General features: G+C 33.2%; 2 protein-coding genes across 3 annotated transcripts in view; one reads left to right on the top strand and one right to left on the bottom strand.

Annotated features, from left to right (window-relative positions):
• Positions 1 to 20,947, top strand: part of LOC140674863 (spermatogenesis-defective protein 39 homolog) — a 91,851-nt gene that overhangs the window by 44,766 nt on the left and 26,138 nt on the right. The gene's annotated exons all lie outside the window — the stretch shown is intronic.
• Positions 1 to 20,947, bottom strand: part of Ptp36e (protein tyrosine phosphatase 36E) — a 66,560-nt gene that overhangs the window by 33,422 nt on the left and 12,191 nt on the right. Inside the window, exon 2 of the mRNA XM_072908737.1 lies at positions 18,523 to 18,793. Coding sequence (XP_072764838.1) covers positions 18,523 to 18,793 — 271 coding nt within the window. The remainder of the gene's footprint in view (positions 1 to 18,522; positions 18,794 to 20,947) is intronic.

Raw genomic sequence — 20,947 nt, 5'->3', positions numbered from 1 at the left:
TGTTTGAATAATAAAAATTCTTGTATTTTAATTATTAAATACAATTATGAATGCTGTATGTTATTTTACATACACAATCAATAATCGAATTTATATGTACATGAAATATTACAAACGTTATGCAGTTATAAAATGACTGTAGGACGGTTTCACTTTACGCAAGTCATTTTTTACGTCGAATGTATTCAGTCAGAATTTCATGAATAATAACCAGCAAATTATAGATTAAGTAATATACGCACGCAACGCAACATATGTTAACAATTGTTAACCGATACAAACAAAAGTGGCCAACCGCAACCATAATCATTTCGAATGCATACGTATATCCGTTAATATAATAATCATTACAATGCCAATTATATCGTCCATTTGAATTATAATCGTCAAAATGTCTCCCACATATTCCCATTGTACGATATTTCCGATTACATAATTCGATGTGGCAAGAAAAGTCTTGCGGAACATTTGGAAAAAAAAAATAAAATGAAATTTTCTCCGTCAGAGAAGAGAAGTCGTGCGTACATTCAAGAAAGTGGAAATGAATGTTAATGCAATCGTGCGATTTTATGACGCGCATTCCATCGAAAGGTTATCATCGTAATATCATCTCTTCCTATCCCTTTTTGTCACCGGAATAGTGCTAAGCGAATTCATTCGCGGCGAATAAATTTGCGTAATCCGAGTCGTTGGTCTCATCGAATTCAGTAGATTACCGCGGTTCTCTGGACGCTGACACATTCAACGCAATCTCTGAACTTGTCAGTTTCCGACGACCTCTCGCCCCGTCCGACGATAATGAATTTAATCGTCAAGGTCCATATTTTCGGTCGGATATTTTTAATACAAAAAGCTTTATATTAGTTGACCCTTCTAACGTTTAATAGCACTTTAAATTGAACTTCTTCGAAAAAATTATATTAATTAACCCCCAACATATTTTTGTATTTGCCTATCTCTTGTCTTTTTTTAATTTTTCGTTTGCAATATTGGAAAGAAAAATATTCTTTCCAAAGAACAAATACACTCGAGTGATATATAACTGCACAATTAATTATTAATAATAACAATTATTAATTTAATAGAGTGCATTAGTCTGTTAGTTTATGGATTGTTAACGTTACTATACGGTATACGGAATCACGAGAATGTTTATCGAAAGCCTGGCTCGCGTAATCGAAGACAAACGAAACATCCGTATGTTGATTCAGCGCGATCGCGATCAACAGAGACGATTGAAACTAACTCGTTTGCGAGACCTATAAGAATAACGATCGATTTCGCATTTGATCAAATAATATCGTTGGCATGCGGAAAATGCGGGATCACTCCAGCGACAAGGGAAACACAATTATCGGCTAATCAACGTGCTTACCTATCGTCGACCTCTCCACCCTCTTTCTCTCTCTCTCTCTCTCTCTCTCTCTCTCTCTCTCTCTCTCTCTCTCTCTCTCTCTCTCTCTCTCTTTATCTCGATTACAAGAAAATGAGAGTTAATTGCGATATCCGGAAAGGAGATCCTTCGATCCAGATTGCTCATTTTTATCGCAATATATCGAAAGTCCAATACCAATAATTGATTCGATTGCGTGTACAACATGTGAATATATTCGCGGCGGAATGCGAGTAGTAATTAATTTCTCGCAAAGGAAAGGAGCTTTGGGAAGGGTTGATTTAATTATATCTGCAGAGCTAGGGTGTGGTTTGTAGTTGACATCAACATTGTTATCTACGTCTTGCAATTCATGATTAATCATCGATTTGATTGTGAAGCAGTCAGGACTAGTGTGTTTATTATCTACTCGATTGATTATGCAACACTCAACTATTAATCAACATTTATCAAAACTCTAATGGCAATATATTCTTGTTTTATTTAACTTTGAATTACTATTAATATTCTGTTAATTAATAATCTGTAAATTTTATACAAACCTTCACACACATACATATATGTATAAACTTCGCGCTTAAATAGGTCTTTGCATATCAACTTTGGGTCGATCTTTTTAATATTCATGAAATATATATTTTGAATAACTACTAAATGCCACGCGGTGCACAAACTTTGTCGTGTGTAGCGCGAATGTAGAAAGTTGTCGACGTTGGTGCGCGTGAATATTTAATTCAATAGATAGATGAAGGTCTTTTTCAAGAAATTGAATTTATCAGACGCATGTAGATGCATAATTCACATACTTACGGATTTAAGCGATATTTTACATTTCTACGTCCCGACAATCGTTCAATTTGAATTTATTTTAATTATAATTTCATTATCATCTTCCTCAGCAATTCATATCTTAAAAATGCATAGAGTTTTTATTTCAACAATACATGAAAAAATTAATTTATATATATATATATATTTTTTTTTATTTTATTTATATTACTGCATAGAAATAGATTTCTGTCTCTTTGACTTTTTACATGCGTTGACGACAAAGCGTAAAGTTAGAGGGATTTCTGCCCACCATGCAAATGCACGGTTGCACATTGTTTATGTCCACTCTACGCCAAAATTTACATTGCTGAAATTTTGCAGCAAAACAATGAGCTTTGCTCATGATAATATTAAGCCAACGGTTATGTACAGAATTGGATATACAGCAGTAAGCCAGAAATAGTTCTCGAGACCTGCGTCAGAGAGAGAAAGCGTCGCCCAATCTCTTAATGCGCACGATACCTTATCGATTTTTCAAGAAATCTTGCCATAAATCGTCCAAAATCAGCACATTAAACTTATATCGATTTACTTTTCATTAGCATTAATTATTTACAATGTTTTTTATATTTTCTTGTTCTATTTCAAACTATTCATGAAAAATGTAGTTTTCAATATCTACACGTGCACGTTCGTCAAAAATAAATTAATTTTATGAGCAATAAAAAAAAATCATTTTCCGTGATAAAAATATTTTCAATTATAAATTTCACTCTCTGATTGCGATGTCCTTTGTATCCGCGCGAAGAGATTTGCCAGGTAGCGTATATCATTTTCGAAAGAGAATGAAATTAATAAGAATGAGAGAGATTCGATGGCCCCGAGGGAGAGAGAGTGGGCGAATAAAGGCTGGTGGAACGAGCCTGACATGAGAGAGGCTGACAGAGGAAAGAGAGAAGGGTTGAATTTTCTCATGGGCAGCTCTGCCATATATTTATATCTCACCAACAACTACAATGCAAGCGCAAGCGCATTACATCTTCCTTTTTCCCTTCTCTTCTACCTCCGTATTTATCCGGCCATTTATCCCGTCCACTTTTCATTCTCGGCCGTACTCGTTTCATTAACTTATGACAAACATGAACGGTCAACCAAGAGAATAGCAGTAAATATCTATTACCTTTGCGATGACACGCTGCGTTAAAAGCCAACGCTTGTGAAAAGTTCAACAGTGAAATGAAAGAGAGCTATCAAAATATGCATATTTTTTTTATATAGAAAGATTTTATGATAAAAGAAATATAAGAATATAATAATATAATAATATTATTACATAATATTGTATCTTATATAATTATATATGTATATAAGATATTTTAATTTAAAATTGTGACATATTATATATTTATTTATATATCTTTTAGAGATTCTAAATTGTCGCTAAAAGGGTCTGTGAATAAAAAAAGGAGCGACTTGACGAAACTTGTTTTCCGTGACATTGCCAAGTTGCCATCGTGAGTATTTGAGCTCGCACAGACTGACGGCGGGACGAGCGTGGTTAAGTGATGGGAAACTTCTTTAGACACGGACGAGTAGATGCCTTACGGGAAGTAGTACGTTCCCTCGATGGGTCAGGCACCTCTAATCTGACAGCGAACGAAGTACGGCTCGCTAGCTCGTTCGTTCGTTCGTTCTCTCCGACCTCTCGCAAAACCCTCGCGCTATTTGAAATCAATCGCAATCTATTTTTAATCTAATAGGGATCGCTAGCCGTCGCGTGACCACTGCACAAAGTCGATTGTTTAGAACTGACACAAGGGAGAGAAATGAACTTCTTCGCTCAACGAAATTTAATCTTGCGCGATGCGCAAGGTACTTTTGAATAGAAATTGAATTTTATTCTCGCAATTATAGAATCGCGTTCGTGAAATCTAAATGTAAAATGGTTATATCATTTTAGGAATGTCAAATACTGATATATAATTGAAATTTGCATAATGGACAAATTTTTGATAATATTGATAATATTACTATTATTTTATTTAATGTCAAACTTATTAATCAGATTTCTAATCTGTGTTTAATGTAAAAGAAAGTTGCAAGATAGAAATAATGTACATACGTAAATTCGAGACTTAACAGTTACACAATAATGCTATTATCTTCTTTGTGAAAATTTGAAATATATATTTCTGTGATTTCTCTCTTTCCTTCCTCTTCTCATACTATAATAATGTGAGAAAACCATTACGTATATTCATTGTCATAAAAATTTCATGTTTATAATATTTTTACTAATTACATATTGCATTACTATTATATTACTGAACATTGATATCATTAAATAAAAAATCAGTAAAAATATCGTAAAGACAAAAAACATTTTGTGTAACGATAGAAATACATAGTGACCTTTCTTGTACTTATTTTGTGTATTGGTTTTTTTATAAAAAAATAATGTATGTAGCAATATTACATCAAATGGATATGTGTACCTTACACACAATCGATTTTTTATTTTGGTTATTACATAAAATCGACAAGTATCAATGTATAACCAGTACTTTTTACGTCGCTTTCTATTCCCAGTGTGAAATATATTATATATATATATATATAAGAGAGATATCGCAGGAAGTTTCATGTCCACAATAAAGTTTACGCATTCGATATTGGAATCGAATAGCTATTCTTCTAGTAAACATCTGTCCGTCTAACTCTGTATCGACTCTTTGAAATTATCGCAAACGAAAACGATAGCATTGTCGTGATAACCAAAGGTTCTTAGGAATCTTACTGTCTAGTCTATGTGACAAGAAGACGTCAACCCTCGCGTAACCGTTTAAAAATAGCTTACACAAATCGAAAGCCTTAGATGGAGAGAAATAAGCGCGCAGGAAAATAATGACAGTCGCTGTCAATTAGAAAAAACCATCGTGTCTTTATCTGAGATTAACTAAAAAATTCGTGAAAATCTGTAAAATTATTATTACCCATCGGATTTAAAAAGTCGAAATAATTTTTATTTCACCGCAGATTCGTGTGGATTACACGTGTTTCCGAATTAGCTGCAAGCTCTTTCATGGAAATAATCTGCTTTCATAAAGCCGTAGGACGTTTGCATACATTGCCATTTAAACTTTTGCCAATTTCTATGATTTTCTCCGGTTGAGAAAATCTCGGAAAAAAGAGAGAGAAAGAGAGAAAGGAACAGCCTTTCTCCAGAATCTAATGCAGTCAGAACAATTTTAATCTCTAATGTCCCTTTTCGCTCAGTGAGATCGTCGTTCGCTTGATACGATAAAAGATATTGGCGAATCTCCGATTATACACGTATCGAAAAGTAATTGACGGCTAAAAAGAAAAGTATAATCGCGTGAATCTAATGCGACAAGACAAGAAATGATTAGGATCATGAATCGAGAAGAGTTTGACAGATAGCGATTTGCCTTAAAAATCTTTCAATGGTAAAGTTAGAAATGAATTAAAATAATGATGTCATTTAAAAAATAGATAATTAACGTCAATGTATTAAATGGATAATTTTCATTCGGCGTCGATTATTTGAATTATTTTTTGAAACAATAATATTTCTTATTTATGTACAGTATACACATCTATGCGTTGCATGTAGATTATAATTCAAAATTAACTTTTCTCTTATTGTTAGTTGAGCTTTCAAGCTTTGCAGCACTTTCCGCGTTAAAACACAAACGTATAGTCCATTTCGAACACAGTATTGTTACGTCCGGTACGTTAAAGATTAATGGTAGTTCTTTGATGATGTACTGTGCCAAAAAAAATTTGACAGACGCTTTTGTAAGCTCTACAAGGAAAAATATCGCGCTAAAATTCCACTATAAGCCCGATTGTCGCGAAAAGAGGCTTGTCATATGATATTCTCGTTTCTCGCCAATTATGGATTAAAGTAATTTTATTCTCGAACTCTCTGTTTGTTAACGAACTTAAAGCTTTCGTATATTATCATTTTGAATTTTGCATCGATAACAATGCTTGCGTATCAATTAATTCATGCGACAAATGTCGAATATTGTAATTTTATTAGCGTGAAATCTACGCGTAGATTTAATGCTTATCACAAGCACTTTGTCGTTTAACTCGAACATCGAGACAAAATGAGAGGATATCGAGGGGATATTAACGAGCTACAAACCGGCTCGATACGCTCCCTTGGAGACATTATTATGCATTCCATGCGAGACAAGAGAGAGTATCTTCTAGAATCCGCCAGGATCTTAGAATAGGACCTTATCGAAACGAGCTTGTGGAAATAGAGGTCAAATTGCGAGTTTGATGAAATTGAGGTCAGAGCACGGGTCAGTGAATTTGGATTTAACAAGAGTCTCTGGGATGTTCTCAAGGGTAACGAGGATCGCCACTGCTTTGTAACTCATTGTCAGATACGATAATCAGTCTATAAAATTATGAAATCCACGAAAATATTTGATCAAATATTTTATTAACTAATAAGATTGTTTGAAATTATTTTATATAATTCCAGTTTTATAAACAAACAATATACATATCAATTAATAATATAATTATATATAATATATTATAATCACATACACATATTATTATATTTAGCTATTATATTCTATTTAACCCATTTTTATTTTTAAAATGTAATAAACTTTTAAGAGAAAAATATATAACTTCCTTTTTATGTTTAAAAAACGGATATTTTCGTTTAATTGAAATATATAAAAACTTTTTCATTTGAAACGTAATAAATAAATGTACATAGGAAACGAACAGAATAAATAGGCATATACAAAGTAAAGTTAAACAAATATTTCGAAGAATTACAAAGCTATTTCAAAATATCATATTTTTTCAATAGTGCGACGATTGATACGATCAAAGGCAGAAAGATATATAATATAACGAGCAAGAAATGCGCAAATTCATATATCGGAATGAGTCTAGGAATAACAGGTTATCATGGATTATGAGCACTCTCGGAGCGAAAATTATAAAGTTACGAGCGACTCGTGAAAAGTTAAGATGCACTTCACAATGAGAAAGCGTCTTGAATTTTATCTCGTAGAGAAACCGACGTATCCAAGCAATAGTCAAGAGAGATATCTGTCAGAGCAAGAGAGAAACAAAGAGACAAAAGGGAAGAGAGAGAGAGAGAGATAATAAGTGAAAAGGAGATTATGGATCGACTTATGATAGAAAAAGGCAAGGGAAAAGGGATAAAAGTCCGCTTTAGAATTGCGGTTTTCGCGTAGAAAGGCAAGATACTTTCTTTTGACAACGAGAGTTTTTAATTGACCCTTTGTTGCTAGTCTAAGCGAGGTCTTTCTGTCAGAGACAGTAAGCGATTCTTGGGTTATTGTGGATATATACAGGATGAATCACGAAGAAATCCACGCTCGTTTTTTATCATAGTGTTAAAAAAAATAATGCTCGCTAATAGAACTAACATCGCGAAATGATTTTTGTCGTAAGTGTAAAGGAAAGATAAAACCACATATTTTTCGATTTCTAAATGAAAAAAATAAAAATATATTTTCGCAGATATTTATTAAAGATTGCTCCGTATCAAATTCGATGAATTTTAATAATATTATTTCAAATTTTTCAAACTTTAAAGTGAAAATCAAAATCTAAGAAATTGATTTTTTAAATCAATATAAAGAGACAAAAATCAAACACATTTAGAAATCTGTGAACGTTACAGAATAACATAATAGTTTCGAAAAAAGATATCGTATTAGTTAGATTATGTAGTGTTTGCTAAAGAAAATTTTTGATGAACGAGAAATTAAATGGACCAACTTTAATAAAATACAGCAATTGTGAAATATATTGTTAAAGATAGGTCAGTTTCAAAAGACTTATTATTTAGAATTATGTAGAATATCTTTTCTATATTAAAAGAATTATCAGAATCATTCTTTTTCTCGTTTTTAAATTAGTATATTATGGTATATATAACAATTATTATTCATGCATAATGCAATGCGATTTTTGTGAACTGTATAATCGGGATGTCTACTCTCTGGAAAAACATGGGATAAAACCGGGAATATTCAGAGATTTCTTTTGTATCTGGAAAAATCAGGGAAGTCTGATGGAATTTTATTGCGATTCAGGGAATTTTCCCGAAAATTCTTTTTTTGATCATTTTGCTTTTCATTTTGTAAACAGTCAGCCGTGCATGTGAAACTAGCATTTCATTTTGTAGAAACTCATTAATTGTTGAGTTTTGGTTTCTATTTTTAGAGTTTTTGATAAGATTAAACACAAATAATTTTGACTATTAAACAAAAAAAAGAGCTCGAGATAAACTGATTATAAGATGTTAAGTTCACTGCATCTTGCGTTGTTTGTTGACGATTTTTTAAACATATCTTATTAGATTTTAAGCTTTTGAAAATTCTATGATAGTTTTACAAAAAGTTCTATATGTACCAATTATAAGAATATTAATTAAACAAAATTGTTTGAGATATCGGACATATAAATATTGAGACGTTCGTATCTTCGCTCCTTTATTAATAAATTAATTGTGTATATCTACAGAAAGCGTCAATAATGTCTTTACAAATAAATTTATGCACATATCAATACATTTATATATTTTGTATATACATATATGGAAAATATGTGTTCCAATATGTGAATTTTATGTGTAATTAATGACTTTTTCTGTATAAATTATAAAAATAATAAATTATATTTGTTCTATTGTTTGTTAACGATTATTTGTTTGTATCAAAATATTTTAATAATTGTACTATTCTTTGTAAAACAATCCTCGTATAATATAATATTTTCATTTATATTCATCTATATATTATTGAATAAAAATATCGCGTGTGATTCCTTGTATATATGTTAATATAATCCACGATTATAAATATTTTATATTCTAATTTTTATTATTATGTTTTCGCCGTGTAGAGAAAAATTACTATTATATTATTTCGTCGCAGAGTAAACAATACAGAGAACATGTATATATACAGTAACAATATAGAGAATAAACACGTGCGGCGCGAAACGTATTACGGGAAAAAAATATCGCGAACGATAATAGACATTTGTTCAGAAAGTATAAATGATTGCAAAAAATAACACAAACTGTCATTTAAAGTCGATAGAATATTCGAAATATGACCAGCGTCTCATCTCACAATCAATACTTGTATATTTAGTGTCTCTTAAAAAATTTGTTTAATAAATATATTGTAATAATTTTTACACATAGAACTCTTTGGAAATTAAAAATGATTATAGATTGATATGAAATCTCATTAAAGTCGATAAAATTATTAAAATAACACCAAAATATCTCATCTCGATATTTATACATTTATTTTTTTATACATTTCGGGCGATCTATATTTTGTAATTTTTGAAAATAAATATTCTAATTTTGATCTATAGAACTTTCTTTTTCTCTCTCTCTCTCTCTCTCTCTCTCTCTCTATATATATATATATATATATATATATATATATATATATATAAAAATTAAAAGTAAGAATAACGAATAATAACACATCTCATTAATCGATAGAATTATCGAAATATGATCAGGGTTTAATTTGGCAATTTAATTTGTTTAATTAATATTCTAATAATTTTTATACATAGAACTTTTTATATAAGTATTGTGAAACTTAAACGCTTAAAGTCTGGTAAGAAATGCTTAAAAAAATCGTCGGCAAAAAGTAAGACAACGTGAACTTGATGTCTCAGTTTGTCTCGTATATATTTTTTTGTTTATATATATATACTAATGTCTATATTGAATATGAAGTACGTATTCTTTGTTACTTGTAAAGATAAAGAAATGAAAATTGTATAAATGAAAAATTATCTTATGAAAGTTATTCACAGGTTTTTTTAGTACATTTAGAAATCTAACATTAAAACTTAAAAGGCTCCGTGTTTTTCCTTTGGATGAATGAAAAATATTAGAAAATGCATCTAAATAAAAAATTTATTTTAGAGAAAGTTGTATTAATTTTGAAAATATTCTTTGTACTCGGAAATTTTGAACAAAAATACCTGGAAAATCAGAGAATTTTCAGATAATTTTTTTACAAGGTTTGAGTAGACATCCTGATAATGTTATCAACTCGTTATCAATGTTACGTAATTCTTTAGTTTTTAATATTTAACACGCGGAGAGATTTTAATTGTTCACATTTATTTTTATGATTACAACAAAATTAATACAACGAAAAAAAATTCCTAATTGTCACTGATAAAATTACACACTTGCAGTTATTAGCCGCAAATTGACCAGGTTATCGCGCGCGCGCGCGCGCTTAAATGAAAACATAAAGTCACGCGATAAATTCGTTCCCATGAAATTCGCTCGTATCCGCAACGCCTTCAGGCTAGATTAAACGATCGAATTGCGCTTGTGCGCGATTTAATTTGATTTCGCAATCAGCGGCTTTATTATCGCAAGCGCGCGCGACCGAGCAAGGATCAGAATTTTCGATCGAAATTGCGCATGGATGCAACGTGATATGTATGTTTCACTTCACGATCGTTCGATACGATTCGATCAATTATCAGCGGACCCACACATACACACATCCGTTCTTGTTGTCATATATCTGATAATGAGTTAATGCACTTTATTAATGGTAACATGCGAACTTAATTAAGGTTCTTCTACTATTTTCCCTCTCTGTCTTTTTTTTAACACACACACACACACACATATATATATATAGATAGTATTGTAACTGATGATATAAGAAAAGATAATGATTCCATATAAAAAAAAATAAGCCAAAAATTAAAAATAAATTTTTTTATACAAGAATTGATTTTCGAGAAAAATGATATAAAAATTTTTTGATTGAAAAATAAAAATTAAAACTTGATAAAGCATGAAGAAAAAAAATGTATATTTTCGATTATTTACTTTTCTTCATGTAGAATTTCCCCCGATTGTACAATACTTATTGTCAGTTAGAAGACATTTACGTATACATATTATATTTTTATATGCACATTTAATAAAATAAAATATATTATTGCTTCTTATTAAAATAATATTAATACACACTATTATTGTGTGAGCAATTATAATATTACATAATTTAAGTTGAAGAGAGATTGCAGTGACCTGTTAAGGTATTTAAAACTGAAACACACCAATGATATTGTTTCGTAGTGACAAATCTACATGCAGAATCTGCATTACAATTATTGAAGTTCGTTACATTGAACACGGATTGTTGAACGTCTATACTCGTATACACTATGGCGACTGCGGTTGCTAAAGTCTGACAAGTACAATGAACCAAACTGTGTGTGGACATAGTCGCGGCAATAAACATAGATGCCTCGACTTCCGTGAGTTCGACGGAACAATCTACGCGCGCGCACACGCACACATGCACATTGACGCGCACACCGTCTATATCTTGTCATCGAATTCAACTCTGTATCAACTTCCTGCATTCGTTCGATATTATGTCTACTGCACAAATATGTATCGGACTTACATCCGACGCTTTGTTCGCCAGGAAAGATATCGATTACCGACAAGAAAAATTCTCAGGTATTCTACTCAAGCTCAATAGGGGTGAGTTCTATGACTTTACTGTCAACCGTGTAAAAGTTCGATAAAACAAGCATGGCGCGCAAAATATATTCGCGCCAAGTCAAGAGAAAAAAAAAAAATAAAAAAAGCTTTCGTGTTTTGCAGCTTATTTCTGCAGCAAATTGCATTCGTGACAGATAATAATGTAAAAAAAATATTATCTAAAAAGATATAAAAATTTTTTTAATATTTCAATATATATTTTTTTAAATATCTATATTTGTATGTAAGAGAGAAAGAAGCCTATTCAGCGTTGTAATATTGTACATAATTTCCCAAGTCTTTGAGAGATGAAAAATATAAAATATTATTTTCTTTATAAACGTCCGTTTGAGAATCGTATCGAGCGTTTATCGCATTTGCACGGGATGCAAATAAACTTCCCTCAACCACCTCAATTTTCGCCGTCGTGACAACCGGTGAAAACGTGTCGCCGAAGCAATGGCGAGCACCGGCCATTATGTCGGTAACGACCGACTCCGAGCTTCAGGGTATTATGCAGCAATTGGCCTTACTTGGCGCCACGACAAGTTCGCATTTAGCATTGGGCGCCGACAATGTGACATACACACGTGCACGCACACACGCACACGTTCTACCGGGATAGGCAGGTAGGATAAGTGTGCGCCTCTTCTCTTGGAAATTCCATGTTACGAATGCACCGAGAATGCCCGGAATGCTCGACTCTTTTCGCAGAGCGGCCGAAATGCGGTAGAATAACAGGTGGTACGAATAAAGCGTGAGATGCCACGCCACGTAGGTAAATATAAACGCGCGGTCGCGGGCTTAACGACCATCCACAATTTCGCAAAGAGCGGGAGAAAGAGAGCAAAACGAGCAACGGGAACGGAACGCACGTGGGAAACGCATCTCGTGTCATACACGCGGATCGGTCGTCGAGTGGCGATAATATTTTCCTCATTTTCAGAAAAACAATAAGATTCGCGAGGAGATATTAAAACCCAACTTTTATCGCATCGTCCGTGTATTGTACGTTACTGTAAGCGGCAAAAAGAAAAAAAAAAAAATAAAAATAAAATCTTACACATTACATTGAAATAATCAAATCGCGACGAATCTCGGTTGACATTCGCGTGTTATTCTCTAATGATTGCGCGAAATAAACGTCGTGTATCTCAGGTATAGCTCGGCGCAACCTTAACCGGCTCTGGTTTATTTATAAAGCGCTCTTGAAGCCGCATAGCTACATCGGCGAGAGGAATATATATTTTCGTTTTATCTCAACGTCCTAAATACAAGCGTTCCGCAAAATTTCAGCAGATGCAGAGATGCGCAGTGGGGGCGGGGGAGGGAGGGGGGGAGGGGGAATTTTCGCTGCCGAGTTATTTTCGCCACCCGTCGGTTTACTTGACGCGCCACTCGTCACCACATCGATCGGATAGATATCCAATCACGCCCAGTAATCAGAATTACCAATTTGCAAAGAGAATCGATCGATCTTACGGGGTAATATACGCACGTCGTCGTGCATCGTGAGATCGTGAACCGGCAATTTCCGACGAGAGATTATTCGAAAGAAAATGTTCTCTCTTCGAGTCAGATTTCTTACAGATTTATATTTCGACGAAGGATCTGCCAAGCGTAACATGGAAATTTCAGGAAAGTTATAATAAGAAGTAAAAAAACAATTAATCATGAAAGAGAATACTGAAATATTATATATAATAAAATAATATTTCATAATTTATAATATAAATAATATTTAAAAATATTTATATATCAATGTAATAATATATATCCGATCAATGTTTATATAACGCTTGAGTTAAATTATTGGTCCTATCAAACTGAGCGATATCAGAAAGATTATTTATGGTATATTTAAAATTTTTGGAGAATAATATAAAAAAATACATACATATATATATATATATATGTATTTGTGAGAGATGCGTTTTACATTTGCATATTCTTTGTATCCATTTTCGCAAAAAGATAATTGTTTGTTACGCACATTTCTCCTTTTCTGTCATTCGCAGATGGATATCCGGTGGGCTTGTTTTCAGCCGGTATCACGTCCGAGGAAATGGGTTAATAGGCTTCAAACTGCGCGGGCATTTAGTCAGAATAAATTCTCTCGTTTAAATGGATGTACAAATAAAATCCTAGTATCAGTTATTGCGCGCAAAACGCACGCATCGTTTACTTCATGTCATCGACGGGATATCGTTCGACCGTATAATTCGTCTCTGCGTGATGATTATGCGGTCGACTCGATACTCGATAATCGTGCAATAATTATATCGAGTTTACTCGCGTTGTTTGTATTGAAACTGCAGAGAATTGTTTGCTGGTAAATCATCTCTTATGTATCCATATGCTAATATAATTCAAAATATAATATATCAATTATACAAAACAATACAATTTAACCGAAAAACGGAGAGAGAGTGATTATTTTCCGCAATTTTTTACGTTGATTAACGGTCTCAATTTTTTTAATTATTACTCTATCACGTTACAACTTTAACAAATTTACGATTAATAAATAATATACATTAAATAATCATCCTTTCCTGTCAAATTATTTTATGTTAAGAAATTAATTATTATATAATTTAATAATAATATAAATTAGTAATCAATTTCTTAATGAATTATTAATTAAATACGGATCCAATGCTCTTTCTAGGAATGAATGATACAACTTTTCCGTTAATAGAGACAAACATAAATTTTTTTCTCTTGTAAATTTTCTTTATCTAGTATGTTTCTTGTTACGTTGTAAAAAAATAAAAAGCATAAACTACCTTAATAATTCTCTCCACTTTACTTAAAGAGCTTTCTTAAAAAAAAAAAAAAAAATTCGTTAGGAAAGATGATTCGTTCGCACAAAATGCACGTATAACATAACATATGTGTATTGAAAGCTCACTAATTATAAGAGGTCAAGTGCTCTAACAAATTCCAACTTCTCCGTCGTCACGCAATGTGGTAGTCGTCATGCTTGCATCTCATATCCGGTTCACGGACGTAGATCGGATGAATCAGCTCGGAAAAGCATCGTTTTATTTCCGTTGCAAAGGAGGCTCGACGCCGTCGGCGACGACGACGACGACGACGACGACGACGACGACGAGCCTAAGGCACAACGCTCGTGGCAGTGGGTCGCTTGAATTTGTGTCAAGATCAACTAACTTTGTTCGTCGTGTGACAGCAGCATCACACCGCGGACCAAACGTTATGCTGTTCGTGATGGCGTCTCTCATGAGCACCGGTTTAAAAATATCCGAGATGCACTCTTCAGTCCCCGTGCGCTTCTTTCCTCCTAAAGCTCGAATAATCCCCCCAAATCGAAGCCAAACATTTTCAACGAACTCGACGTGATAAAATATTATATTAGAGAGATAACTTGCTTTATTTTAATATTTTATTTTAATATTTTCAGTACATATTAATTATGCATATTAATTTTGTATCATTTAGATTACTTTCAGAAAATACGAAAAACACACGTAATTTATTGATTATAATTTAATGTTTATATATATATATATATTTTTTGTAGAGTGGGAGAAGGATGCCGAGAATAATCATAAACCATGTATGTTACAATTAGTGGACAATATATAATTTATCAAATACGAGCCGCAATATATAATATAATTAGTGATAAATGGTTATGTAAATATTTATAACAAACGATAATATATAATAAATATTTATGATGTAATTCATGTTTATAGTAAAATCAGGGTAAAACTGTTTTCCACATAAAACTACGAAATATTAACGCGAAATATTATCTCTTTTTCTCGTTTTTTCTCATAGAACGAAAGATACCCGATTTAATCAGAAATATCTGTCCCCCTTATGACATAAAATGGAATGTTGCACACGTGTCGTACGATTTCAACATTTTCGCTCGCTTCATGCGAGAAAAGTTTTCATTACAAGGCTGTAAAAATGCATGAAGCCATTTACAATGCTCAAGGGCGCTCTCATATCTCTGAAAATAAAGCTGATACGAGAGATTTGATACGGGAGACCCCATTTCTCTCTTACTATCTTCTTCAAACTATACGTGACGCATCGGCAACGTTATGCCGATGAGAAATTAGTCGTTTCAGACAATAAAATAAAGAGGCCGACTATCACACACAGTCTATTCATTCGACTTTTTCACGCGATGTTTGCGTAGGACTTTCCTTATTCTATATTTTTTTCCTCGTACTATTTTCATTAAGAAGATTCCGTCATTTTCTGGGAAACATTCTGTCGTATGAAAGTGAAAAATACACGTCAAGAAGCGTGATACAATTGAAAATGTATAACTGGCAGTGTTATTGTCTCAATGATTAACACATCTCGGCCACATTGTCTGTTCGAATAAAATGACAATTCCATTCACGTGCATCGACAAGGGAAAATGTTTATTCATTGAAAAAAAAAATTAAAAAAAATAAAAATAACGCGCGTAAACTTTCTCCACGATGAGCAAAAAAATATAAATGATCCGGTTATCTGACTAAACCTGAGCTTTTTAAACGTTTTTTCTTTTCCGCGACAATATATAACGCTCGGTCGGCCCTTAATGACCCATTAAAGCGCTATCTACCCCATTGTAGGTGAAGGAACGCCCGCGTTAATTGGTTTCTTGCGTGACGATGGCAGGTGTCAAGGCAGATACGTCATTCGTCTGATTACACCTGAGGATAAACAGCTTTCCCGCCTCTTTCTCTGTCTCTCTACACTTTGGATGAAATTTCCGGCGCCGAATGTTTATCTCCTCGTGTGATTCAGTGATTCGTAAGGAGATACTATTGGAGTATAACAAATATACTCTAGCTACGTCTCTCACAAACAATTGAAATTATTGACAATGTAATTCTAGCGCGCATTTTGCTTCTTTGAATTAAAACCACTGTACGAATTATTATATAAATATTTGGAAATTACATTAATCGAAGGTAAATCGCGATTATTTGCATTGTGTTATTATTACGATTTGTCTTTGTGATAAATTAGTTGTCATGTTATTTCGATAATTCTTTACCCGCGCTGTGTGTGTGTGTGTGTGTGTGTGTGTGTGTGTGTTGAATTGTTATTATTTTCCTTTCGATATTATTCAATAACTGGATTGCTACATAAAAGAGCTATTATGTGATTTAAACAATGTGTATTAAGAGCGATGGTCCATTCCGTTCGAGAAAGCTTTGCTGCTCGATGTTTACATTACATACTTCCCTTATGGAATTTAAAACATATTTCAATCCATTATCACGGATGTGATTTAAGAGGCAGCATGCGAACCATCAGGATTACCGATGTTTACGTATTGACTTGCTAATGATGGCAGATTTGCTATTCAGATCGACAGAGCAAAATCCACTGCTTATTGATGAAAAAATATCAAAGAGACACTTTCAAATCCGGTGAGACGTTAATGACTACCATCCGAAAGAATTATCCGTAAAGATACCGTAATTCTGACCTTTCCGACAATATTGCTGAGAATATTTTTTACACAGCTCGCTTCTCAAACATTTCCAAATTGAATCGCGAGTTTCATTTTTTGCGACTTCAAGCGTATCACAAAATCCCTAACAGATCACGAAAATCATCGAAAATTTCCATCTTCTCAATCTCTCGAAGATTGGTCTCGAGAGTTCCGAAAATATTTCGAGTACATGGAGCCTTTCTCGAAAGTCTTAGAGTTTCCAATCGAAGGGCTAACAAGAATATAATGCCATAGGATTTTTCCGGCTTTCGAACGATGCAAGGTTAAAACTCGGAAATTTAAAAAAAGAATTGAACTATATTTCAAGAGATACGCGCTCGCTCGCTGATCGCCCGTTGTTGTTAGAGAGAAAGAGAATTTAGCTTTTTCTTTTTTATTTTTATTTTTTTTTTTTTTTTTGGTATTCACGAGATATAAAGTGCCGGAAAAGTTTTGTAAAATGATATGCCGACGATGAAACAGTCAGCCCGATGCTAAAAGCTTCTAATATGCCTCTATAATAATAAAGGCCTCGAGGGAACGTTTCACAGCTTCATTGAATTATGAGCTTGATGCGTTCTTCACCGAGTGTCAATTGCGCAGTCATTAAGTGAAGCCTTCTCCTCGGCCTGAATGCATAAAATTTATTTCGACGTAACGTCGAAAATGTATTTATGACATTGACGCGGAAATCTGTGTAATTTCAGCGCGACAATATGGCGCGGCGCGGCGTCTCGTATTTACAAGATAATACAATACATTTCATTCGATTACAATGAAACATTTATTGTTCGCTGCTTTATTGTATTATACTTTCATTCATGACGATTTCATAGCTAGAAAAGAATGAATGTTTTAACGTGCCGATATGAAAAATATATAAAGCATTTGTGTAGTTAATATCGCACGCGCGTGTCAATAATTCATTAATGAAAATATCATAAAATGTGTCACAAGCCAGATTTGGATTTTCATTTTTCAAACTAACCCTGCAATCGAAAAATCATCGATATACCAGCGTCAAACACTTTTTTTTTTAATCCGGCTCGTGCTGTGCAAATTTGACAAATCGTATAAACGCGAAAAGGCGTTTAGTTCGCGCGCAAATCGCAAAATAACAAAGAGGAAAGAAAGAATAGAGAGAGAGAGGGAGAGGAAAATTGAAACGTTTCTCTTCAGATTTTCCATCTCCGAAATCCGTCTCTCAGTCATTAGTATTGTCGGGGATTAGCTCGGAGTCACGAGGGGGCGTGATTCATTAAGTAAAACGGAATTGAGTAGTCGACTCACCGAAGGAGATGAGACCGCTGTTCAGCATAGACAACTTGATCTGACTGGGAATGGAGGCGAGACTTTGTCCGGGATTTAGGTGACGCTTTCTGGGTGGTTTCTCCGGCGCTCGGGGCGCGCTTCTGCTTCTGTGATGATGATGGTGCTTCCTGTGCGAGTGGGAATGCGAATGGGAACCGGCGGCGATCGAGGTCGCGCCCGTGCGATCGGAACCGACGCTGCTCAAACCGAGAACGCCACCGCCGGTCGACTGCGTTCGTAGAGACATGTTCTGTAAAAAAAAAAAAAAATCAGCGAATAAAACAAAATTAATAAGATTATAAATTATCTCTGTTTAGCTTGTACGTAGGATAAACTAGGGTATGATGGCCATAGGTTGTAATTTTTTCAATAATCGTTACATAGTGCGCTTTTCTAGTCATTATCAAAAATCGATATTTACAGTAGTTTATGTGCATACATTGTTCGAAATGACGATATTGTGAATCTTATATCATATTTTCACTTTTCACTACCTGCAAAGTTTTTCATTTGTCCACTAAAAACTGTTATAACGTCGAATAAATTACAGTTAAGCTATCGTAATCGACGTTAGACATATTATAAAGATATGTAAATTGTTATATGACCTATAATTTTTATTTTCGTTTTCACTATTTTTTTTATAAATATTATGGCCATCTTTTCCTTAAGAATTGGGTAAGCTGGCCAATGCTTATGTTGTACTATTTTGATAATATAAAATTTCTATTAAATATTTTCCTTTTAATTTCGATAATATTTCGATAAATTCGATAATATAGTAAATTAAGCTTCGGTGAAGATATTATGTCAAACATTATTAAAAAAATAACAAAAATAAAAGTATGTTTTCTGCATTTTAAAAAATTATGGTCATTTTACCCGAGTTTACCCTATAGGTACAGGTACAAAAACATGGTATTCATACAAATAGTGGAAACTACATACAAAAAATGAAAGAAAAAGTAATTTAAATTTTATTTATTTATTAAGAATAATTTATCTTTATTTTATTTTTTATTTCAAAAGATTTTTTGAACTCTATGTACATTTGTAACGACACTTTGATTTCTTAATTGATTGGGCTTTAAAACAGACGATTGATTGACTTTAAAGTAGCAAGTATAAAATTCTAAAACATTTTCATAAAGTTAAAGATTGCATTTTAAACATTTTAAAATAAAAGTAAGCAATTATAAATAAAGTTATAAAGTTTTCTAGTTTAGCTTTGGAAAATATAGTTAAAAGTATATTAATGATATAAATACATTAAACCTGTTAACATAGGTTTGCAAGTATATTAACCAACAATTGAATTCATATGTTTTTCGTCACTCGTGCGGAAAAGAAAGGCAAACATGGAAAAAAAAGATATCGAATATTAATCCTTCAATATTTACATCCGGACAGCTTGTATATCCGAGAGTACGCCCAACGTTAAGCGGCGATCAACATTGTTTGTATGTGTCATACACACTGTTCTCTGAAGGATTATCATTGTCCTTCGCATCCTGGAGCATACCGAGTGACGCGTAAGCACGCTGACGAAGAGAGCGACGAAGAGAATGAGAAGCATCATCCGAACTGATGAAATAAGCGGCTCTCGCATTTCCTGGAGAACATATATTTCTAGCGAAAGCGCTACTAATGCTCAAATGTGACAGGACTTGTTAAGCTTTCGACGATGTAATTACGCATCCTCGTGAACGGGATTATTATTCTTAATCATTTTCCAGAAAATTCCTCTTTCCCTCAAGCGAGTTTGCATTGAATTTCGCAGACAAGGCGTGAAAAGCAAGTAGCGATTTCAGCCCCCTGATTGACTATCATCATTTCACGCGACATGGCAGAGAATAGAGACGACCAGCTAGATACGGCCAGCTGACAACGTGACGCAAGAGATTGCGCGCGTGTTTTCCTGCGTATTTCCCCGACGACTATATTTATCGCTGCGACGTAATAAGTTAATAACCCCTTACGCGTGCATTTGGTATTACTGTCGGGTACCAAAAGCGACATTAACGAGTTAAGTGCCAGTGCTATTTAATTTTAATCTGACGACAAAGTCCAATCAATAACTGAATAATGAAATGTTATAAAAAAAAATATTTATTATTATTCGTTATAATAGAATAATTATTATTGCTATCGTTTCATGAATATCTTATCTAAAAATTATGGTGCACTCGTTAAATTTTATTAATTTATCTAAGTAATTTTGGATGAGCTACACTTTGAAACTTTCTCTGAAATTATTATTCTCACGCGGTGACTAAAATGTTAATGGATTAAATTCCAGAAGTGTTCAGTTTCAATCTACAATCTTTAGTAGAAAGTCACAAAAAGTTTCTAATGTGAAAATTTTCAAATTACTTGAAAAGTATTGTAAACATTTGTTATATTT

This window comes from Anoplolepis gracilipes, chromosome 16 (genome assembly GCF_047496725.1).
Source record: "Anoplolepis gracilipes chromosome 16, ASM4749672v1, whole genome shotgun sequence".
NCBI classification, from domain to species: Eukaryota; Metazoa; Arthropoda; class Insecta; order Hymenoptera; family Formicidae; genus Anoplolepis; species Anoplolepis gracilipes.
The sequence above is the reverse complement of the archived record's forward strand: the minus strand, read 5'-3'. Positions and strand labels throughout refer to the sequence as shown.